The sequence below is a fragment of the Chionomys nivalis genome, chromosome 12 (assembly GCF_950005125.1).
Source record: "Chionomys nivalis chromosome 12, mChiNiv1.1, whole genome shotgun sequence".
NCBI lineage: Eukaryota > Metazoa > Chordata > Mammalia > Rodentia > Cricetidae > Chionomys > Chionomys nivalis.
The window spans coordinates 71,077,860-71,104,019 of NC_080097.1; the positions used below are offsets into that span (position 1 = coordinate 71,077,860).

General features: G+C 38.7%; 1 protein-coding gene across 3 annotated transcripts in view; it reads right to left on the bottom strand.

Annotated features, from left to right (window-relative positions):
- Adk (adenosine kinase) overlaps positions 1-26,160 on the bottom strand; it is a 390,903-nt gene that overhangs the window by 211,460 nt on the left and 153,283 nt on the right. For all 3 annotated transcript variants that reach the window (XM_057786610.1, XM_057786612.1, XM_057786611.1), the window contains one exon: positions 164-336. In XM_057786610.1, coding sequence (XP_057642593.1) covers positions 164-336 — 173 coding nt within the window. The remainder of the gene's footprint in view (positions 1-163; positions 337-26,160) is intronic.

Sequence of the window (26,160 nt, forward strand, 5' to 3'; positions counted from 1 at the left end):
ATATTGTATACATGTATGGCATGTAAAAAAATTTAAACACATTAAGGTAAAACAAGGAAGAAAGATTTTCTGAACATCAGAAATGATTAGCAACTGTAATCTGGGTTTTGTAAATGTGTACACAGCTTTGAGGACAGGGTGCTCCTGGCTGATAATGGCTTACCTGTTGCCACCAGTGATGCATGCAGCGCAGGTTCCGGTTGGCTGCTCATTCTGCTCATAGTAATGAGCATCCACATGTGCTTCAGCAGCTTTACTCTTCAGGATCTCCCCAAATTTATCTATCCCAATGCATCCAAAGAATGTTGCTGCTTTGTGGGGCTCCTGAATCATCCACTGAAAAGTAAGACCAGAAATGACTGAGTGAGTCAAACAGTGCAGATAATTCAGGACTCTGCCATGGATGGTGGCTTCAAAAGCATAACAGTCTTAGCATTTTACTCTACTAGATGAGGAATAGACATAGAGTGGACCAGTTTAGTGGGTGAACACAGAGAAGAGTGTATTAGAACTCAGAAGCTCAAATGCTAGCTCTTTACAGGAAAATCAAAGTTCAGTGTCAATAAAATGAGCACAGCGTTTTCATGGAAAATACAACACACAATTTGATGACTGTTTTCATATCATATGTGCCCCTGACTAGCTGTGGTATTAACATGTCACTTGATATTTCAATCTTTCCCCCCCTAAAATTTGTTGTTGTTGTTGTTGTTACACAAAAAAAATTGTAGACCAGGCTGGCTTAGAACTTACTTTAGGACACAGGCTAACCTCAAACTCAGAGTAGGGCTCCTGCCTCACTCAGCCTCTTTAATTCAGGGAATATAGACATGAGCCACCATCTTGTCATCACTTAACCTGTCTACAGGTTACTTCTGTCATCTCTAAAAGTGGGGAAGTGATAAAAACATGCTTCATAAGGTAGCTAAGACTAACTGAGATAACAGAATAATGTACATGCAAAGTTGGGCTTAATATCCATCATAAAACAAGCAATGGCTATCAGCTGTTGCAATCAATATGTTTATACTTCTTGAAATAATTCATCCATAAATTATACTAAAACATGTTCATGCTTAATACCATTAAAAATGATAAATGTTAAAAATTATGGCTGAGCACAGTAGTTTATGACTGTAATTCCAACACCTGGGAGATGGAGGCAGGAGAATTGGGAGCAAATCTGAGAACTGCTTAGGTTCTATGAGACTGTCTTATCCCCGCACTTCTTTCCTTCCCCAAAACAAAGAAAAAGACTGAGGGTGGACTCTGTGCTCTCATCACAGAAGCTACTTTTTGAAGCAGAGTACAATTATTTAAGGCAACGAACATACAGTAGAATACTGTGACATGCAGAGCTGAAAATGAGACGTCTATATCATACACCTTAACTCATGGCTCAGGGATGTTTGAGGAACAGCATTTATATGATATGAGAGGGCTGTTGTACACAAACACTCATGATACCTATTACTGAGTGAATAAGTCCAGCAGGAGCTCAAGCCTGTCAAAATCATAGTTCTGATAAGGGAAGGGCTCATGAAGCCCCACCCCTGTTTGAGGACCCAAGGGCAACTGATTGCTGTTGGGAGTGGAGTAGTTAGCATTCTCTAGGGATGCTGGCTCGAGAGGCTGCTCACGCTTTAGCAGATACATGGTCCTATACTCTTGCTTGTATAGACGAGAGAGACAGAGACAGAGAGAGCGAGCGCACATGGAGTGAGGGCAAAAAGTGGTAGTGAGCTAGGGCAGGAATGGGGGGATTTGATGCAAAAACATATGCATGCATGAATATTAAAAATTTTAAAGATAGAAATGTTAAAATTCTAACTACAAATCTCATGTCATTAAAGTGATTCTTACAAACTCAAGCATTTTTGTTATAAATGATTCATAATGAGTATCTGTTAATATGCATGGTTTTCTTTGATTTGAACTCTTTAAATTAGCAAATTAGCTCAGGTCCCTAAGGCTTCTCATCTTTTATTAGTGATTCTAAAGAGACCATCTTTCTTTGCTTCAAATATAGTTGTTAAAATTCTCCATATATTAAGTAAAAAAAAGGTACCAACATGGAGGCTGGAGAGATGGCTTAGCTGTTAAGAACACTTGCTGAGGACCCAGGTTCAATTTTCAACACCCACATTGCAGCTCACAATTGTTTATAATTCTAGTTCCAGTGTACCCGATGCCTTCTTCTGACCCCCATAGGTATTTACATGCTTGTGACGCAGACACACATGAAAACAAACACTTATACAGACAAAATAAAAATACATTTTTAAAATAAAAAGCACCAACATAGATTTTGATAAATGTATTTTAAAATAATGAATATAAAGATGTATATATACATACATATCCAATTAGATATGTACACATATATATTTGAGGGTTAAAAGAATGAGGACATAAACAAAAGATAAAGAAAGCTGCAGAAGTGACATATGTTAATTGCTTATGACAAGAAATTCTATTTCTAGAGATCAAGTCTAAAAATATACAACATTACAGATGTAAATATTTATTTATATTTTATCTAAATAAAATAACGTTTCAAACAACAAAATCTATATATAGAAGACTTGTTGAATAGACTGGATGAACCTGTTTGATAAAAATCCAAACCCACATACAAAAACAAGAGCGGGTTTAGAGAACAATCCATCTAAGTAATTCTAGCACTTAGAAGGTAGATGTTCAAGGATGGAGAATGGGAGGCGTTTTGGGGATAAAGAATGAGTTCAAAGTTAGCCTGAATGAAACCCAATCTTAAAAACTGGGGGTGTAGCTTAGTGGTAAGCACTTGCTTAGCCATGTATAAAACCAAATGTTTCAATCTCCTGCAGAGCAACAGAACCCCAAACATAAAGGAACCAAGTGTGGAGACTATTTTCTAGGTTATCTTGTGAAACTAGAAAAGATTTAAGAGAAAAAAAACTCAGAAGTAAAAACATCCTGGGGAAGCTTCCAGACACTGAATGTGTCAATGTTTTCTAAGGAATTATAACAACACAAGTCAAATAAAACAAAAGTAAATAACTATGACTGCAGCAAACTTGAGACCTACTGCACAGCAAAAGAACAATCAATGCAGTAAAAGTGCAGCTGAGCATCTGACGAGAGGCCAGGATCAAGAACACCTAAGTATCGTCTACAACACCACAGTGACAAACAGCTTGACTGAAACATGGCCAAAGATATGGAATACCTGTGCTTCTAGTTACCCACATGGCCAATAAGCACATGAAGACGCTCAACAGTGACACTCATCTGGGAAATGAAAAATCAAGAGCACAATCCAATGATATTTAACACTGATCTTGAATGTCACTAAGAAAAGAGAAGAAAATAAGTGTTGTTGAGATTGTGGAGAAATTACCCTGGTGCTGTGGACAACTAGAACACAAAACATGAAAGGCCCAGGTACAGACGTCTCTGATACTAGATAGCAGGCAGGGCAAGCCTGTGACCTCTGACAGAGGGAGATAAGAGGACCCTGATGGGGTCCTAACACCTACTTATGCCTTGCTTCAGGGAACAAGAAGCCTGGCACTCGCACTGAAATTAGTGCATACCAATAAGCACTGAAAGAAACGCAGGAAAACAAATTGTAAAAAATTAAACAATGACTCTTAAAATTCTGGGTGCATATAACCTGTGCATGTTTCAGCAATATAAGAAATAAGGAATCCACATAAACGCTCTTGAATAAAAAGAACATAAGCATGGTGGTACATGTCTGTGTAATCCCAGCATCTGAAGTAGAAGCGAGAAGATTGGTAGCTTATAGTCATCTCTGGCTGCACAGTCTGTAGTTACTAAAGCGGTGGTTTTCAACATGTGGGTCACAACCCATTTGGGGTTTAAACGACTCTTTCACAGGGTTTGTATATCAGATAATCTGCACATCAGATATTTATAAGACAATACATAACCATAGAAGAATTATATTTATGACGTAGTGACAAAAATAAATTTATGGTTGGAGGTCATCACAGCATGAGGGTGTATTCAAGTATTCACAGGATTCAAGGGTGGCATCTTTAGGAAAGTTGAGAACCACTGTGCTAGAGGACATAGAATGTGGGAGATTAATTTCTCCAACTATGTAGCTTTTGGGAAGCTGTCATCTACACTGAGTGAGACTTTTCAGTTACAATTCCAGGAGTAACCCTCACCCATGCTCTTACAAGGAAGCCCCATAAAATCATTGGTTTATCAAAGTGGACTTTGATGAAATCATTACTTCTATCTGTCATTGGTCTCCTATCTGGGTGAGCAGATGATTATGTCCCCCAAGGAAGGTAGCACAATAATGACACATAGTTTCAATGCAATCTCAACCAATGCCTCAGTAGGATATATAAGGGAATTAAAGGCTTGATTCCATAACCAAAGAAATATGGGAAAGGAGTTAGCTAGACAATAGACAGGAAGTTTATCACTCGGAGAGATAGTGACGCTAAAGTCTAAATTCTTCAATTATAAAATGTAAGATCTTATGGATACTATAAGAATCAGAAATGCCTAACTAGTCATTATTGGTATAAATACCTGAATTAGTTTAATTTGACTTAAATAAAAATTGAAACAGCAAAATATACCTAGAAAACACCCAGGAGAGGCATTAATTGCAACGAAGGTATCAAAAACGGCTTCTGAAGATGTATGGTGTCATAAACTTCCTGTAACAGATACACCCGAGTCTTTGGAACTGACAAAAACGGACTTCAAAGAAAGGCATATAGCAGAGCGCACAGTGTGTTTTATAAATCAAGAAATCCCATTTCTTAAGAAATTAGTTTCAACCAAAAAAATACTAATTTTTCTAATAATCAGTAGCTCATGGGCACTGTCAGACTCCCACAGCCTCAGGCCCAGACTATCAGCAATTCATCCATTACGTGACCTTGACTTTTGAGTACTGCCTTTAACTTACAAAACTAGCAAATAAATTTGTCTTTGCAAGGTACCTCTGAAATCACCAAAAGCAATGTAGTGGTCTAACACTAAAAGGGAAGATCTGGAGGAGTAGCTCTTGCTGTGACTGACAGGTATCATTGGGCTGCCCTTGAAAAAAAATAAACCATCCTGTGGAAGGGACCTCATTATTGCAGCAGGTTGTATGTCAGTCTCTCAAAATTTTCAGGGGGCATGGTGTGGGTTTGCTGCAGGATCATAGGGGGCCTACAAGGGCACAGATTGGGAATCATGAGCACATGTTAGCCAAAACTAATAAAAAAGGTAACCAAAGGAATATCAGAACTGTAATAACAGAGCAACTATATAGGAAGGAAAATCTACTGGGAAATACAGGCCTAGGCAGGATAATTAACTGTCACTTTACAAAGTGTAGGCACAGTCTATAGATCTAACAAAGCACACAGAGATTTCTTACCAATAAGTGAGACTGTCAAACCTGAGGCCTATTAATGCAAGGAAGCACACAGAGTAAATTTACAACTGAATTTATAGTTGCTGAATAAATGGCATAATAAGTTACACATTAAGAGTCTTCTACAGCACATCCAAAGATTTCTATTAATAGCAACGTCACCTTTCAGATGAATTCTCTGTTCACCCAATTGCAATGTTTAGGAAAATATAACTGTCAATGATGCCTGAGAGCCATAACTTAAGATAATGCCATGTTTTAATTTAATTAATAATTAAATGATGAATAATGGCACCTAGATACTAAACTAATAGTTGAAAGGTAAGTCATCTCCTAACAACTTTAACTTCCCATCAACCATTGCATAAACTTTCTCCAGAACATAACACTCACACTGAACAAACCCTGAGCTGATGTGATTTGCCACGAAGGCCTCAAGCAGAATACAGAAAACAGAAAGGAAAGCTCCCTCAGCCTCCACAGCACTGAAGAATCAAAGAAAAAGAAGAGATAGGAGATACAGTGGAACAAAAAAGGTAAAATTCTGTATTCCAGGAAGGATTTTTGATAGTTTTTTAATAAAAAACTGTAAACCCTTTACAGTCCTTTACAGTTAAATGGTTTAAAAATAAAAACTTGCTTTCTGTTTTATTTAAATAGGGTGTTCCTACATAGCCCAATCAAGCCCAGAGCTGACTATATATAGCACAGGGTGGCCTCAAATGAACAAAAATCCTCCTGCCTCAGTCTTTTGAGAGTTGGGATGATAAACATGTATCCTGGCTTGATAAGGTACACTCAAACAATTTCAAATCAAAGGAGATGACAGGCACCTATCAGTGCTCTAAAATGTAAAGAAGTTTTAATTCTATACCTATTCCTCATAATTTAAAAATAATTATAAAAATCATAATTTCCTTTATATATTCAATTTTTTTCAGTTAACTTACGAAAAAATTAGCTAAAATTAAATATTAAAGACTTGCCTAACAATGCTTTTTTTTTTTTCACCAATAATTACTTAGAACAATAGTTGTGAGCTAAATTAATGAGCATTGGATGGGGTTGTCCCTTGATGGCAGAACATTTCTTAAGTCTGTCATCACGCTTCCAGGTCAATATCCAGGATCACAAGAAATAAAATAAAAATTAAAAGTCTTAATACTAAGTGTGTGCAGTGTGTCAATAGTGATTCGTGTATTATTTTACCTACTAAAACCTAAACCCTAAACATAAGGTCCCCAGTCTCATTCTGTTTCTATAAGAAAACTCGGACAGGGAGGGTGACAGCAAGCGTGACTGACTTTAGAAGGCGTCCCTATAATCATCACCCTTGGTGCAGAGCAGTGGTTCTCAGCCTGCCTAAGGCTGTGACCCTGTAATACAGTTCCTGATGTTGTGGTGACTCCAACCAGAAAATTATTTTCATTGCTACTTCAGAACTGTAATTTTGCTACTATTATGAATTATGATGCAAGTATCTGTGTATTCCAATGGTCTTAGGTAACTCCTGTTTAACCCACACAAGGGTTGAGACCCACAGATTGAGAATCACTGATATAGAGTGAGGGGAGGGTGAGAAAAACATGGTGGGATTGGAGAGAGAGTGGTTAGAAGCACATACTGCTCTCTCAGAGGACACGAGGTAGGTTCCCAACACTCACATCAGACAGCTCACAACCACTTTAACTCCAAGTCCATGGGATCTGACACCACTGGCCTCTGCAGATGCCTGCACTCAAGTGCATATACCCACCCACACATAAATAAAAATAATAAAAGGTGAAAGATGTACATAATCTAAAGAGAAGAGGGGGAGGAAGAACTCATTGTAAGAGTCAGAGGGATCTAGGACACCACGGGAACATGGGCCACAAAAATCAACTAAGCAGGGCTCATGGAGACTCCCAGAGGCTAAAGGTCCACCTGAGATCATCTACAAATATGCTATAGTTGTGTGGCTTGCTGTTCTTGTGAGGCTCAGAACAATGAGTGTGTGTGTGTGTGGGGGGGGGTCTGACTTTTGCCTGCGCTTGGATATGAGGGTTTGTGCCTAGCCTTATTGTAACTTGTTATGCCATGCTGATATCCCTGAGAGACGCTCTTTTCTGAAGGAAATGGAGGAGGAATGGATCTGAGGGGAGGAAGAGGTGGCAGTAGGGGGGCTGGGAGTAGTGGAGGGAGGGGAAGCTACAGTCCAGAAGTAATGTATGAGAGAAGAATTTTTTTAAAAGGTATTTTTGTTGTTGTTTTGTTTCTTCAAGACAGGATTTCGAGACAGGCTGGCCTCGAACTCACAGAGATCTGCCTGCCTCTGCCTTCTGAGTGCGTCACCACCAGCTTTTTTTGGGGGGGGGCAACATTTTTTTGAAAAGAAAAGCACAATGCAAGAGTGCTACCAGACAGAGTGCACAACAGGTTTAGAAAGGAGTAACTATATGACTTTGCACAGGTAACTCACTCTCTAGCCATTTTTGTCCTTAACCATAGGCCACAGGAAATTACAATGATGTTCTAGGGCTCTATCATTGCTATACAAAATACAGAAAGACATACTATATGAAAGACCGGTCACCATAAAAATTGATGCTAGCAAACTGAAACTATGTTAGTAAGAACAGTTGATGAGGAAACCTTCAGAGAAAAATAAGTGGTCCTTTGAAGTAAGGACATCACTAAGATGCATCTGCCCAGAAACGCTAGAAAATCTGGGGAAGCAGGTAACTAACAACCTAGGAGCAAGAAAAGCACTGAGACACATCTTCTCCTTTACTATTTCTAGTGCGCACTTTATAAAAGCAAAAACCCTAAGGCAGTAAACATCTGTTCCTCAACACGTATCAGCAGCAACATCAGAAACACGAGGCAAAGGTCAAGTCAAAGTTTATTGACGAAGATGAACTGTGACAGCCTCTATTAAATTACCCCTTCCTTCAAGGTGTATGTGATCAAAGCAGCAAAAGATACTTCCACTCAGTCGCATAACAAGCTATTTGTTGAGATTGAAACATCTGGCCAATATCTTCAAACACTGCAATTTCATGCACAGTTAGCATTAGGGCACATTTCTCCTCTTCTTACAGGGTCCATAAGAGTGGCGCATATGGCTGATCGTTTCATTCAAAAAGGAACTCAATTCAAGGCATTACACACAATCGCCTGTGCTTGAAGGTGTTTTAAGTCTACCTGCCATCGTTTTCCATCATCATTGCTGACTGCTGCTCCCTTCCACTATAAAAGCCTGTAAATATGACAGAGCACTTAAGGCTTAACAGCTTTCCCGAACAAGGGGATCTATACAGTACCAAATCATTTTCTATTATCAAGAAACCCAATATATTAAACTAGTCATCATTTTATTTAACAAATATTTAGTATAGATTAGTAAAGTAACATTTTTAAATACTGCATGTGTGAACATGAGTGTATGGTGGTTTTCAACATATGTACACATGTGAAGGCTAGAACTTGAGAGTGTCTTCCTCTTGCTCTTCACTTTATCCTTTGAGACAGGGTCTCTCACTGATCCTGGAGTTTGCCATTTCAGCTAAAATAGCAATTGAGCTGTTAGAAATCACTTGTTTCAAGCACCCTTGTCTCCACTGGGATACAGAAGCATGCTGCCTGATTTGTATGTGGGTGCTGGGACACAAAGTCAGGTCTGAATGCTTCTATACCAATGACTACACCCACTGAACCATCTACCCAAAATAGAAATCAATTCAAATGTGTGACTTTGGTAACAGTATACTTATGAGGGTATATAATTTTCAAGTAATAAATAATACCACAACAGTACACAGAAATTTAAATTAATTTTAGGGCTGATGAGATGGCTCGGTGTGTAAAGGTGCTTAGCCACCACGCCTGATGATCTGAGTTTAAGCCCTGGGATACACAACAGGGAGGAACAAAGTCCTACAAGATGTCATTTGACCTCCTCACATAAGGCATGGCACAAATGTGCCCACATGCAGAAATGAAAAAAAATTTAAATTAATTTTAGTAGGGATGGTCAGAATATTTTAAGTTGATAAAGAATAATCCTGTACTAGAAAGAATCAGGACGCCACAATTTTATCAATCACATATGCTGAAAATTTTTCACTTGAAAGTCATGCATCTGTTGCCATGGTAACAGAGTCCTTTCTTGAACATTTACAGTAGTAAACCTGAACTTACACCATAGATTTCTCTTTTTTCTTCCCTGTCTCTGGGGTTATAGCTTTAAGGGATAACTGGGGTGGGAATGGGGCACACGCAAAGCCTCTGCTTCATTTCCCTCGTCAAGTTTCCTCACAGCATGACTAAGGAGAGCTATTTTAGAAAATTTAGGGATTTGTCTTCCTAGCCAATAACAGCAGACGGGGTTTGAATGAACATATTCTTGTAGTAAATGTCACTCATGACCATTTGACTATAGTATTATAATGACTAGTAAAGAAAAGAGAATATCAAATTCACAAGGTTGAACTGACATCCAAGTAAGAGAGAATGTCCTGAATTGCAACTCTGCACACAATGTAGATATATTGTTTGTTCATTTTTTCATTAAGTTAATCAGTCAATTCAATCTGATGACATTTATAGGATATGTTCTAGGGTTAGGCACAGTGTTGTCATAGGAACACACACTATGAAGTCACTTTCTTATATCATGGAGATTCTAAATACCCGTAAAAGCAAAGAAACAAGAAAATAGACAGAAAAAAGTCAGGCTCGGTGATGCATGCCTGGTGGCCATTAGGACATTGGCTTGGCTTACACAACCTTACCTTATCTCCCAGCAAACCCAAAACCTGAGAAATGGCTCAGCAGGTTAAGCAGCCTGAAGCGAAACCTGAGGACCTGAGTTTAATCCCTGAGACCCAAACAGGAAAAATTTCCCTCCTCCAAGTTATCCTACGACTGCTACACATGTACCATGACATGCAAGTGACCACCCCACTTTGGGAGCCCACACAAGGGGATCTGAACCACCTTGACTAAAGGTCAGGAGTTTAAGACTATTCCTGCTCCTTCAAGGTCACTGACTGGAGATTTGACTTAAGGTATGGCTACTAACAGGATATCTTGAGCTAGGAAATGGTTATTTGGTGCTTTGGGTATTAAGATGGTAATCACTTTGTTTATTCCTTATATCATGATAAAAAGTCTTTTGCTTTCTTCTCCCTTTTTGGATTGGGGTATTTAAAGATCATAATACATTCAGTACTCACTGGATTGCCCTCCTGGTACTATCCCAAATCTCTGTATCTCTTTTGTATCTCTGTTTATTCTGCCTAGCATTTGTAATCCACACGCCCCTACCCTGGAATCTGTGAACCCACTAAGGCTGGACCCCGACAGATGTCGCCCCAACATGTGGCTACAACACCCCCCCCCACATAAATAAATGTAAAACAAACAAAACAAAACACAAACCCTATCAATTACAAAAATGGGTAAAGATTACCAAGTAGAAAAACTAACAGCTAAGGATCATGCAAGAGAGGGACCAAGAAAGATAAGGTAGGGTAGGCATAAAATATGTAAATATGTAGAGAAGAGAATCAGAGTAAGTTTAAGGAACTTCCTGAACCAAAAGAGACAGTGTTCTTCTTCTTTCTTCAATGTTAGATAAGACTTTCACATTAAAATAACTGAACAGCAGTACAGCTAATAAAAGGCAAAAATGAACTGAAAAAAAAAAAACGGGTTCTATATTACGTGGGTCTTGTTGGTATAGTAAGGATATAAATTTTATTCAGACTGTAAGAGGATACTGAATGATTGTTAAATGCAAACATTTCTTTTGCTATTTCATATAATAGGATCAAGGAAGGGTGTTAGTCACAGTGCACATCTAGTTCAAATGGAAAAGTTTTATTTGAGCCTTATCTTTAAACAGTCCCTAGATTTCAACTGCTTTTCCTAATTCCATTGCTACTGCCCATCACAACAGTTTCCTAATGTCCTTGCTATCAGTTCTAGGTACATACAAATATCACCATCATTTAAACACACGAGAGCACGTCATTCATCTGCTCAAAATTGAAAGGTTGCCCGCTCAGCAAGAGGCAAAGACTAAGAGGTTCTTCTGGCACTCAAAGCCACTGAGACTGCCTCTTAGCCTCAACTTCTTCTCCTAGTAAGAATATTTCCTTGCAACCACACTGAACTGCAAGGGTTCTGAAGCTTGGCAAGTACACTCCTTTCGCAAGCATTGGCCCTTTCCTGGATAGGGTCAGTGGATACAGTGCATGTCTTTACTTTAAACTCTATTTGAATCATACCTCCTCAATGAAATATTATCTTATAAAATGTTCCCTTTAATTCAATATTCCCGTGCTCTTTTTTCCTACTTTTTGTCCTTATTCCTTATCATTTTAAAATTAACAGCCTAGAGAGATGGCTCAGCAGTTAAGTATGACTGACAGAAAATCATGAGGTCAGGAGTTTGGATCCCAGCGTTCAACAAGCTGGCTGTCCTGAAAATGGTGGAAACTCCAGCTCTGAGGAATCCAACACCTTCTTTTGGTCTCTACACTCAACCACATACACAGCAGGCAAATAAATAAATGAATGAATAATTGTTTGCACTTAATTGGTATTCGTGTGTTCATATAGTGTCATGGCAAAGGTATGGAAGTTGGAGGACAACTTACAGCCTGTCCCCTCCTCCCCTCTTACTGGCGGTTATTGCCTTCTAATCTACTTCTGCTTACAAGCATTATCTTATCTTCTCCCCTATCAAAATATGGGGCTCATTAAATCAGGAACTTGGGTTTAATTACTAGTGAACCTTATTTTCAGTAAATTGAAAATGATCATTATATGATGAACAACGTTGCTTAAAACATCAAAAATGAGAAATTATGACTGGTTTAACAGGTAGCAAAATTTTATTTTGATAGCATCCATCACTGTTGCTAAAATAGGGTTTTATAACATGAAAACAAAATATGATGACTATCAGATGTTTACATTATTGAACATTGCACGGTATCACCCCGGTTTTTAACAGCATTAGAACCTATCTAATTCTCTACTCTAAGCTAAGGGAAGTATTAAACATAAAGGGTAAAAGCAGAATATCACAATCACCCAGGTACACAAAAAAAGCAAAACCATAAATAATGTGGATAACTACAAGAAATGACTCAGTCATCATTATAAGCCCTATGAAATATTTTTATTTAAAAATTTTTATCTATTTTTTAAATTTATGTGTGTGTGCATCACAGGCATACACTGCTGTGAAGGTCAGAGCTGGAGGTACAGACTTCTGTGAGGGCCGTGTGGGTTCAGGGAAAAGAACTTAGGCTCTCTGCTAGAGCAGCACTTGACCTAAGCTCTGAGACATCCCTCTGTCTCCCACTATGAAAAGTTCTTTTTTTTTTTTTTTTTTATGGTTTTTCGAGACAGGGTTTCTCTGTGGCTTTGGAGCCTGTCCTGGAACTAGCTCTTGTAGACCAGGCTGGTCTCAAACTCAGAGATTCACCTGCCTCTGCCTCCCAAGTGCTGGGATTAAAGGTGTGCGCCACCACCGCCCGGCTTATGAAAAGTTCTAATGGAGAACAGTTTAATTCCTTCCCTTCCCTTATCAGACAGGTTATCATGTAGCCTGTGACCTTCAGATACTTTTGCTTTTGTTCTCCAACTTCAGAGACTACCAAACCTGATTTGTCATATTTAGAAAGGTGATTGCAATCATTTATGTAAAAAATAAAATAATATTTAGTCTTTGGGTCAGAGAGTAAAACGTTATTTGGCAAAATGTCGATGTTTATTGGCACTATAAGACTGGATAGTAAGTACACGAGTTTTAGCACACTAATTTCTGTGTAAGCTTGAAATTTCTTGTAATAAAAAGTTAAAGAGTAAGAATATAGGATGAAAACCTTGATGTAAGATGAAGGGTCAAACATTATTATATTTAAAATGTTGCTATTTGTGGTAAAATAAACCTTTAATCCCAGCACTCAGGGGGGAGAGGCCAGCAGATCATCTCTGTGAGTTTGAGGCCAGCCTGGTCTACATAGTAAGTTTCAGTCAGGACTACAAACTGAGAGGCTGCCCTCCAAAACAGCCTCTAAGTTACAGTGTGATGGCAAGGAACACATCAGTATGGCTGTCAGGTCTCCTGGAAGCTTGCTTTGTAAGAGTGAATTCTGAAAAGGACGGGTGATAATAAGGGTGCAGAAGAGGGATTTCTGCTATTTATTCCAGTAACTTTAAGAAAGAAACAGACTTTCCAACTCTGGCAAGAACATAAAATACTATAAAGAAAGATACTATTGACCTTTAGTGGGATTTAAAATCACTATTTAAAAAAAGTATTTGTAGGGATATATGTGTACACACACACACACACACACACACACATACACACACACACACAGTAGTATTGAACCATTCTCAAAGGGAAAAAAATGACTTGAAACTAGCTGCCATAGGATTGTAGCTATTGGTGGAGAAAAATTCACAAATACAGGCAATGATACATATATTCTTAAGGAGTATAAATGCAAACATTAAAACACTGAAAAGCCGGACGTAAGGAGCATGTCTGCAGTACTCAGCAAACATATAAGCTATTTTCATGAGTTCTAGACTCTGTATTGAAGATGCTACTGTTAAAATGAGATTTAAAATGAGGATGCCTTTAAAGAAGTTCCCAGTGCCTACTGTCAGAAGTGCTGCTGAGATGTTTACGCTACACAACAGTGCACCTCCACTCCAAATGGTGACTATACTTGGAGATGGACTGTCCTCAGATGTAATCAGCGCTATTATATTGCACAGAACGGAACAGATGATTATGTGACCCAGAAGATAGTTATCAAAGCATATGCTACATCTCTGTAGAGGCCATTCTTTAGTCTGTCGCTGTGTCCTGCTGAAAAACAATAAGTTTTAAAAACAAAATGGCATGAACACTGTGACAATAAACATCTGTATTCTCATCATGAGGCAGTAAGCATGAGCAAACCTTAAGGGGTTTACCCTTAGAGAAGAAGACCTGTGAACAAAAGTATCAACTGAAAAAAGGGAATAAGTTGGGTGAAGTGACACACACCTTTAATCCCAACACTAGGGAGGCAGAGACGGCAGACCTCTGTGAGTTCAAGGCCAGCATCTACAAGAGTTAGTTACAGAATAGGCTTGAAAGCTAGAGAGAAACCCTGTCATGAAAAAAATAAAAAAAGGGGCAAATTAAAATGACTAGAAAGTTTTTATCCTTCTTCTTAAAATGTCCTTGAAAAACTCTACTTGGAATGGTGACATAAATTACAGGGGGTGGCAATTTATCCTAGAGAGATCTTGACAGGAGCCACTAGGGGGTTAGGGAAAACCTGGTGTTAGGGAAGTTCTGGAAGGGTAACTTATGACAATACACAGAATCTTGAAACAATGAGGGCAGGTAATTCCGCAGGTCTCTCAGAGGTCTGCAGTACTTGTAAGCAATTCTGGCCTGGACTGTCTTAAGATTTAAGCGTAGCAAGAAGCCTTAAAAGACAAAGATAGTGTTTTCATTAAGAAAAGAGGTTGGGATAATTTAAAAATATTCTGGTCATAAGGAGGCTTGAGGGTGGGCGTTTGCAGAGTCAGGATTTCTCCAGTATAAGCAAACCCTACAACGAGCACAGCCTGTACTAGATGAATCAGTGGAACAGATGATAAAGTTGTACCCAAACTAAAAAAAAAAAAAAAAAATCCTAATTTGTCTCGTTGCAAAATGCAGGGTAAAATTCTAGCTACTTCCTTATGAAAGAGGTCAAGACAGGATAAAGGAAGACAATCCTAAATGAGTTGCTATTACAGAAAAGAACCCGCCCATAATGGAGCCCAGGAAGCCAGGAAACAGGAGGGGTAAAGTCACGGAGGCAGAACTGAGTAGGTGAGGAAGGGAAAAAGTGCAGGTTGAAGGAAACTTTAATCTCTCTAACAAATGACTGATGGACAGTCTATATGGGGAAATACAATGTACAAGCAAGAGCAGTGCACTGAAAAACCCCGAGAGAGCTGAGGCTGAGGGGAGTTCAAGTACATAAAATGATAAAGGTATTCATGCAGACACAACTGCTGGAAACCTGGAAAGGATGTGGAGCCAGACAAAAGTCAGGGGGGAAAAAACAACCAACCCACAGGGTAACAGCGAATCTCAAAGAGGGGTCTCCAGAGAGAGTTTAGTGACTTGTCAGGAGACTCCATGGGCAACCGCACTTCCACAAGACCAAGGTGCTACAGGCATTTTGTCGACACAGATGCCCTGGCTTTCGTAGATGACCTTCACAACCATGGATTCACATTAACACATTCATTTTGCAAGAGGCAGTAAAATTCATAGGGGTTCATTAAATATTGACCCTCAAATGCACATTCACAGTGGAAAATGGAATGAACAGGGGAAGGGCAAGAGTCTCCGAAGGAAGAAAAACTCACGAGGTTGAATTTCCACACAAGTAGAAGCTTTTCACGGAAAACTATTTCTGTTTGAAATAATGACTAGCAGGCAAATGATAGTTGTTGAGACTTACACGTTCGGCAGACATTTTCTTAGAAAAGAAAAAAGTAAGCCTGTCACATAAAAAAATACTGTCAAGGGTTATTGCTAATAATAAAATCTGACCTTTCATTTGAAAATTATAATCAGGTAAAAGCCACATCTACCACAATGAGATTCTCAAAAACTAAAGACTATATTCTTGAGATTGGTAGTGGTATTGACAAATGAGATATTTTACATACCAAGATATGCATAATTTAATTATAAAAAATCTACAAATGTCCAATGCACATGGTAAGGAAAAAAATTATAGATGTAAAACCTAACTATATGTATTAGATACACCTAAATTCATAAATTTAAAGCTTTCCTGAGCTACAGTTTACATAACCACTTATTTAGGTTTTTTTTGGTTTTTTTTTTTTTTTTTTTTGGTTTTTCGAGACCACAGGGTTTCTCTGTGGCTTTGGAGCCTGTCCTGGAACTAGCTCTTGTAGACCAGGCTGGCCTCAAATTCCCAGAGATCCTCCTGCCTCTGCCTCCTGAGTGCTGGGATTAAAGGCGTGTGCCACCATCGCCTGGCATAACCACTTATTTAAAGTAAACAGTTCAACAGGGTTTCAAACAACCAGAGTTGTGCAGGAATCACATCAATTTTAGATGTTGCAAATACCGCAACATCTGCGAAAACAAAACATAAACAAGCAAATTAGTTGGTTCCATCATTTCCGTATTACAAATAGTGCTGCTATAACATGTATGCAGCAGAAGCAAAATTATTTTCTTCAATGAAGTGTCACTAGATATATCAACCACACTCCTGGGCTGGCCCCATGCTCAGTAGTCCACCAACACAAAATGGACTCCATTATTTTCTGTGTTTTGTGGTTTAAGGTTTGGTGGTTTTTTTTTTTTTTAATATTTTGAGAGAGACAAAATATAAATGTAGATTCTTAGGGAAAGGAATGTCTGAGAGAAGGAAGATGATTCAAAATATATGAAAACTGAAAAATTTAAATTGTGTAATTTTTTAACTTTCATTTTTCTTAAAGGTATTCATAGTACAGTGCTAGATAACTTGGCAACTCCTAATATTCAAGCTGCACCTTGTAACAAACATTCTCAACAGCCGCGCATGAATGTACCCATTTCTGAATAAGGTGTTTAAACTTGCTGTCATTGTGATAATAGCCACAGTCCACTGGTATACAAAGCTACCAAATCATGGATGATTTTAATTCCCTCGATAGCCAGTGATGCAGCCCACCCTTCCATGAATTGGTATATCTTCTTAGAAAAATCCATTGAAAGCCTTTGGCTGGTTTAAAATTGAGTTGTCATTTCACTGAGTTTTAATAAGTTTCTAGATATTCAAGACAAGATAGATAGGACAAAAAGCATTTAAAATTTAAGTTGTTCTCTTAAGCATGAGTGTGCATGTGTGTATGTCGATGGCTGAACTCAAGGCTTTCTATATACTAAGCAGACTCTCTAAACACAAATACAACTGACAGATAGAAGGAATCCTTTCAAGCACAAAACTTCACATTTTTTATTTTATTTTTTTTAATCATTATATCTAAGGGTTTTTGTTGTTGTTATTGCCAAACTCAAGAGAAAATAGACATTTGCTTAATGGCAGCAAACTATGAAAATATTTACCTGATACTTATCAAACAACTCTGCTTAATTGTCAATTAAAAGGAGCACTGTCATTCGTGCCTACAAGAAGCATGTGTGCCCACATATTAACTCGTAAGGGACTGCCAGTCTTCTAGCGATTAAGAGCACTGAACAGCATCAACAGAATACCTGGGAACTATTTTAAGCAGAAACATCAGCATCAAAGAGCATCAAAATGCAAAAACATGGCACCAAAACACAACATGGAAAAAGCATTTCTTTATGCTAGCTGAAACAGGCAATCAGAGTGCAACAGCAGTTTCTGAACACTGAAATGAAACAACTAAGGTTTTCTGCTGCTCTGAATGTTTGTAAATCATCGCAAAAAACATGGATTTACAACTAAATGTAGATGAGAATTAACTACACATACATAGCATGGTCGTTGGCAAAATTCTAAGTAAGGGTTTGTAAGCATTTCAGAAATGGGGGAGAAGAAACAAAAATCCTATATTTTCAGTGGATTTATGGAACTCCTAAAGTCCATTCCAACCAATGGTCTATGAACTACAGTTTAAAACTGCCAGGATGTGCTGGGAGTACACCTCAGTTGCACAAGAATTAGGTCACATGTTTGGAGCCCAGAATTCGTAGTGGATGTCAAGTCTGAAGGGAGAAGAGAATGGGACAAGACCCTCCTCACAGGCAAGCAGTTTTCTGTTTGGTTGTTCAGCGTCATGGAATGACAAAGGAGTAATGTTTAAACTAAACTGCGAATATAGTAAATGTCACTGAAATGTATAGTCCACAACGATGAATTTCATGTCTAAAAGAAAGCCAAGATTGCTTTTATCCTAAGTAGCACATACCACATACTATTTAGAAAAGTCTAATGAGAGTAATACAATGAAATTTGTATTTGAGAAAATTTTCAGCCCTGGTTGTAGGGGAGTGTGATTGGCTGTTCGAAATATAGAGGAAAGGTGTTCTTTAAAAAAAATAAAAATAAAAATAAAAAAATAGCCAAGCGATGGTGGCACACACCTTTAATCCCAGCACTCGGGAGGCAGAGGCAGGCAGATCTCTGTGAGTTCCAGAGCAGCCTGATCTACAGAGCTAGTTCCAGGACAGGCTCCAAAGCCACAGAGAAACCCTGTCTCGAAAAACCAAAAATAAATAAATAAATAAATAAATAAATAAATAAAAACATAGAAGGGTTATTGGAAGTGGTGATGCCTAAGACAGTTTTCACATAACTCCTGGGGAGAATAAGAAGAGGATAACACAAATGATATCTGTGGCACTCATGGGAAAAAATGGAATCCTTTTGGTAGGAGATTATAAGAACACAAACATGTGATGGCTTTGGGTAAGGATTTAAGGAGGAGGAAGAGAAACCCTGGAAGATTTGGAAAAGCAGGTACTGCGAGTCATGGAAAAGAATCAGGATGAGTTAGGAAAGGAAGAAACGCCTGAGGGAGAGGTATCACAGTAGATACTCGAGAGAGAAGAGGTTTCAATATGGTAGTGGGGTCCACCTGATTGATGCGACACATGAGTTAGATGAGGAAAGACAGAAAGTCAGTAGATCTGGCATCTGAAAGGTCACAGGTGGTTCCAGCAAGTGGGTTTCAGGATGGGGTGAGAGCATTAGAGCAAACAACATACAAGGAAGAGTGGATCACATTTTCAAAAAATTCAGCAAAAAGGGGGAAAAACAGATAAAGAGATGCAGGAGAGTGTTTTCTTGTTTTGTGGTGATTTTGGAGCATATTTATAGCAAGGCAGAGAAGATAAGTTGAGAGGACTTAAAGCATGAGAAAAATCACAGGTGACATTCAGATGATAAGGAAAATATATACTTCTGAAACACAAGACACACTTCTGAAACACAGCCCAATCGTGAACGTAACTAAGTCTGACTACATACTAAGTATAGTGTTAATGACTCAGCGATTGCTTACTTAGAGGACTAGAAAGGTTGTCTACTGTGAGAAGGATAGAATCTGAGCAGGAATAAATTATCATAACAAATTCTGAAGAAAATAAGGAAGGAGGCTGATACTAAGGTTTGAAAATGACTCTTAAAGGCACATATGCCACCAGCGTTTGGCACTGTTGTGAGGTGGTGGAATCTTTAGTAGGTAAGACCTAGAGGAAGGGTCATAGGAGGGTCCCACCTCTTCCTCTACGTGTCCCAGCCTTCTGTTTTTGTATTCTTGTCCTGCGCTCTGACCATGAGATACTGTGCAACAAGACCACAGACAGAAACCTGCAAAACCAGGATACTAATTTTTCCTTCTTTTCATTATTTCAGGAATTTCATAACCTGAAAAGAATATTGAGGGCTGTTTTAGAATGGAAAACATTATTTTGTTATATATATATATGACAGCATGCAACGTAGCTCGAAGATTTAAAGTTTCCTTTTTCCTGTCATGAGAAAACGTTTATCTATGTGTATATGGAGAGGTTTCCATTACACAAGTAGATCCCTGATAAAGGAAACATTCAACTATTTTTCTAAGCAAACTTCTTCATGCAATCTTTGTATGTACCTCTGACAACAGATCTTGAAATAAATAAATGAACTGTAGTTTTGAACTAGGTACATATAATTTTAAATAAACTAGTTTCATATTATAGTATTAAAAGTCTATACTAGCACACAAATAAGGATTTTCCCATAAATGTTTCAAAATCACATAGGAAGTAATTTGAAATAAGAATTTAAGAGATTTTGAGTATGCCTGTGCATACATTTAATCCCAGTACATGTGAGACAAAAGCAGGTGGATCTCTGTTAGTTCGAGGCCAGCCTAGTCTACAAAGTGAGTCTCAGGACAGCCAAGGCTATTACACAGAGAAATCTTGTCTCGAAAAAACCAACCAAACAAATAAAAACAAAAAAAACCCAAAATTTACAAATATAAAGCAATTAGATGGCAGTTAATAAAAACAACCTCTAATTATATACAAATTGTGAGATGAATATAGAATTGGTCTTTGAACTTTTCAGTTATAAATACATTGTGAACTGAGTCCAATATTTTACATTACATTACAATGTCAGATATTGAGGAAAATGTCCCATAATAATTTCACTGATAAGTAGTTAATTGTCAACTTGACCAAATTTAGACTCACTTTGGAAATAGGTCTCTCTGTGTGTGTGTGGTGGACTGTCTTGACTCTATTAGCTGATGTGGGAAAGAGCGGGGAGGAGCAGGCATTCATCTCTGTCTGCCATGCGGATGAAATCCTGCTGCCTTTCCTCTCCACCATGATGGACTGTGTCCTAAACTGTGAGCTAAAACAGCCTTTGCGTGACTTGATTCCATCAAAGTTTTATCACAGCAACAGGAAAAGGGACTAAAGACATCGAAGTGGATGCTTTTAAACAAGATTACTTTTATTAGAATCATAATCAAATATAACTGTGTATTATACAAAGTGTGAATGAAAGATTTCACCATTAGACTGCCTGTCTCTGCCTATGAGTACTTTATTTAACCCGCCAGGATAAGAATCAAAATCATGGACATGCAAATGGAATAGAGAATATGTATAGGGAGGGTTATGTCAAATACTAGTCATTATCATACTTTCTACTTATTTTACCTATGTAAGGTAGGAAGCATTGAAAGAAATGCAGATTTACAAATGTAGGTTTCAAATTGTAGTATCAACCCAGAAACCATGAGGTGTCTGCTATTTAACCAACCCTATTTGTAATCGATGGGGGTTAAGCCAGTCACACTATGTTCCTCTCATTAACTCTATCTTCACTGACAGAAGAACATGGGAATTCTAGATCAGAGATAAAGACAATTTATTATTCGCGGTACAGGAAGACCAAAAGCAATTATCTTTGGGATCGTTCCCTTAGCTCAAATCCAAGTGGGACAAAGCAGCAAGAGATGGATGTTACCAGCATACACTGTGGACCACGTTTTCTTCTCTCTCTCTCTCTCTCTCTCTCTCTCTCTCTCTCTCTCTCTCTCTCTCTCTCATTTACTTTTTGCTCTTTGGGAGCCCTCCACCCAGTTCTTAAGTAAATACATGGAGACTTATTCTAATGATTGAGCATCCTTTGGATATATAGCCAAAAGTGGTAATGATGGGTCTTGAGGAAGGTTGTTTCCTAATTTTCTGAGAAGTCGCCACACTGACATCCAAAGGGGGTGTACCAGCTTGCATTCCCACCAGCAATTCAGAAGTGTTCCCTTTACCCCACAACCTTTCCAGCATAAGTTGTCATTGGTGTTTTTGATGTTGGCCATTCTTACAGGTGTAAGATGGAATCTCAGAGTAGTTTTAATTTGCATTTCTCTGATGACTAAGGATGTTGAACATTTTCTTAAGTGTCTTTCAGCCATTTTAGATTCTTCTGTTGAGAGTTCTCTGTTAAGGTCTGTACTCCATTTTTTCTTGGATTATTTGTTCTTTTGATGAGCAATTTCTTGAGCTCTTTGTATATTTTGGAGATATATACAGACCTCTGTCTGATGTGAGGTTGGTGCAGATCTTTTCCCATTCTGTAGGGAGCCATTTTGCCTTGTTGATTGTGTCTATTGCTTTACAGAAGCTTTTCAGTTCTTGTCACACAAGTCTTCCAGTTGTTTGGATAGAGTTAATCTGAGATATTTTATGCTATTTGTGGCCATGATGAAGGGTGATGTTTCTCTGATTTCTTTCTCAGCCATTTATCATCTGTGTACAGGAGGGCTACTGAGTTTTTTTTTTTTCCCTTAATCACTGAAAGCGTTTATGAGTTGTAGAAGTTTCTTGGTAGAATTTTTTGGGTCGCTATGTAAACTATCATATCATCAGCAAATAGTGAGACTTTAACTTCTTCTTTTCCGATTTGTATCCCCTTGACCTCCTTTTGCTCTAGCTAGGACCTCAAGAACTTTATTGAATAGATATGGTGAGAATGGACAACCTTGTCTTGTTCCTGATTTCAGTGGGATCACTGGAGGTTTCTCTCCATTTAGTTTGATGTTGGCTGTTGGTTTGCTGTATATTGTTTTTATTATGTTTAGGTATGTTCCTTGTATCCCTTCTCTCTCCAGACCTTTATCATGAAGGGATATTATATTTTGTCGTAAGATTATTTGGCATCAAATGAGGTTTTTATTTTTCAATTTGTTTATATGGTGGATTAAGTTGATAGATTATCATATGTTGAACCATCCCTGCATCTCTGGGATGAAGCTGACTTCTTCATGGAGGATGATGGTCCTGATGTGCTCCTAGATTCCATCTGCAAGTACTTTATTGAGTATTTTTGCATCAATGTTCATGAGTGAGAGTGGTCAGTAATTCTCATTTTTACTAATGTATTTCTGTGGTTTGGGTATCAGGGTAATTGTAGCCTCATAAAAAGAGTTTGGCAATGTTCCTTCTGTTTCTATTGTGTGGAATAATTTGAGGAGTATTGGTATTAGTTCTTCTTTGAAAATCTTGCAGAATTCTGAGCTGAAACCATTTGGTCTTGGACTTTTTTGGTTGGGAGACTTTTCATGACTGTTTCTATTTCTTCAGCAGTTCCAGGTCTGTTTAATTTGCTTATCTGGTCTTGATTTAATTTTGGTAGTGATATTTGTCCAGAAAGTTGTTCATTTCCTTTACATTTTCCAATTTTGTGGAGTACAGGTTTTTGAAATATGACCTGATGGTCCTCTGTATTTCCTCCGTGTCTCTTCCCATGTCTGATTATGTTAATTTGGATATTCTCTTTTGGATAGTTGGATAAAGGTTTGCCTATTTTGTTGATTTTCTCGAAGAACCAACTCTTTGTCTTATTGATTCTTTGTATTGTTTTCTTTGTTTCTATTTTGTTGATTTCAGCTCTCACTTTGATTATTTCCTTCTGTCTAGTTCTCTTAGATGAGTTTATTTCTTTTTGTTCTAAAGTTTTCAAATGTTCTGTAAATTCCCTAGTGTGGGATTTTTCCAACTTCTTTATGTAAGTGTTTAGTGCTATGAACTTTCCCTGTAGTTTTAGAGCCTGTCTTGGAACTAGCTCTTGTAGACCAGGCTGGCCTCGAACTCACAGAGATCCAACCTGCCTCTGCCTCCTGAGTGCTGGGATTTAAGGTGTGTGCCACCACCGCCCAGCAATCATCAAGTAATATTTTCATATTCAAAAGAATTCAAACACAGTGCAGAGGTTCCAGAATGGCCTTTACACAACTTGTGCTGGTGAGTATATATTTTATATCTATCATCCACCATAAAAGTCTAGGAAATTAGAACTGTCTCAGTACTAACTACAGACCTCTACAAAACTCACTACAATTTATACATATTCTTATTTGTGCATGTACACAGTTCCATGAGATCTTAATTTCTGTAGAGGCTCCCACTCCCTCTCCCCATTCTCCACAAGCCAGGTATATTTGGAAGATTCTATTTAAAAACAAAACAAAACAAAAACCTCCAACATTCTAGAAGTATTGTGCAATTGGGATCATACAACATCTAACGACGTGAGCCTTGCCGTTTCTCTAATCCATGTTCGCTAAATTACTATGACTGCTACGCTAAACTGACATAGTGTCAAACTACCTTCTAAATATCTATACTTACAGCCACAGACCTAACGAGAGAACCCTTACTAGAGAATAGCAGCAAACGCAGAGGTTTGAGCTGTGGGAAGTGAGTGTCGAGAATAAATGACGGTTGAGGGCTTAGCCATAAATAACACATCATACCACCCCACTAGGGTCCAGGGAACATGACATTTATACCACCCCCACTAGGGTCCAGGGAACATGACATTATACCACCCCACCAGGGTCCAGGGAACATGACATTATACCACCCCACCAGGGTCCAGGGAACATGACATTTATACCACCCCGCCAGGGTCCAGGGAACATGACATGTATACCACCCCACCAGGGTCCAGGGAACATGACATTTATACCACCCCACCAGGGTCCAGGGAACATGACATTATACCACCCCCACCAGGGTCCAGGGAACATGACATTATACCACCCCCACCAGGGTCCAGGGAACATGACATTTATACCACCCCACTAGGGTCCAGGGAACATGACATTATACCACCCCACCAGGGTCCAGGGAACATGACATTATACCACCCCCACCAGGGTCCAGGGAACATGACATTCAGTCTGAAAGAGCGAAGCTGAGACCAAAAATCCATGCTCTGAAACGATGCACTAAAATAAATCTTTCCTCTTATAAGGTGATTATCTCAGGTATAGAAGCATGGCAACAAAAAACGGACATAAATCTAAGATCACTTTTAAAAAACAGTGGTTTTGTTTTAATGAAATGAATCATACATTTCTAGGTTGATTCAGAGATCACACTCCCAGTGAAGCAGAACTTTACGTTAACAAAGAGATGCATAAACAAATGTTTACAGCAGCTTTGTCCATAATTGTTCCAAATTGGAAACAATCCAAATACTCCTCCTCTAAAATGGATGGAGACGCAGAATAGTATATTATACATCACAATAATGCAAAACCACTCAGCTGTAAAGCTAGACAAATCAAAGCTTTGTCTACTAACAGAAAAACCACACAAACATAAGATACGTTATATCACAGGAAGGAAGCTATATTCAAAGACAATGCATTCATGATTCCAGGTTAGCTGTGACTCAGGAACCCAGGCTAGAGAGAGCTGAGCTGGCAGGTTTGGGAGGAGGAAATAACAACAATAAGAGTTGATGGAGTCTTTAATTCCTCACTATCATGGTAAAGTAAAGAAGTCACCCTGGAGAAAGTTCCCATTCCCCCTCTGTTCCATCTCCTGCCACTCATCACTCAATGGCATACAGCTCAAGGGTCAGGTGGACCCGAACAGAGGTAGGAGTTGTGGCTCTGCCAAGAGACTACACAACAAAAGCTCCTGTCACCTGAGAGTCTGGTAGAGTCTGGAAAGGTTAGAAGTTTAAAAAGAAAAAATGCAAAGTCAAAATGAAGAAAAGAACCTTGAAGCTTCCTTCCCGCTCTGTCCATGGGTAGGGTCTTGACATAGGTATGTGATGATGGTGTTGCCAAAGGCTCCAGTTACTCAGTTGAACTTGCCATGTGTGGAAATGCATGGCTCATTAACTATCACTTTTTTTTTTTTTTTTTGGAGACCGGGTTTCTCTGTAGCTTTGGAGCCTTTCCTGGAACTAGCTCTTATAGACCAGGCTGGCCTTGAACTCACAGAGATCTGCCTCCCTCTGCCTCCTTAGTGCTGGGGATTAAAGGCGTGCGCCACCACCACCCGGCTAACTATCACTTTCTTTAGAGACTGTTAGGAATTTGGCAGAGAGAGCACAACCTTTCCCTGAAGCCTCCCAAGAGAAACTTTGAAAATGCCCTATGAGGACCGAGGGAGGAAAAAAAAAAATCACATAGATTTTTTAACCCTCCCCCAAACCCAGAAATATAAGGGGCTGTGGTAATGCCCTGCCACTGAAAGTCAGGGTGGAAACCTGGTGAAGGCAGGGCTGAAACAAGGGCCAGGCAGAACACTGCTTACTGTTACTGTAAACCCCAGGACCACCTGCCTGGGGGTGAAGCCATCCATAATGGGTTGGTTCCTCTCACACCAATCATTAATTAAATCAGGCTTGCATAAGGGCAAATCTTATGGAAGCATTTTTTTT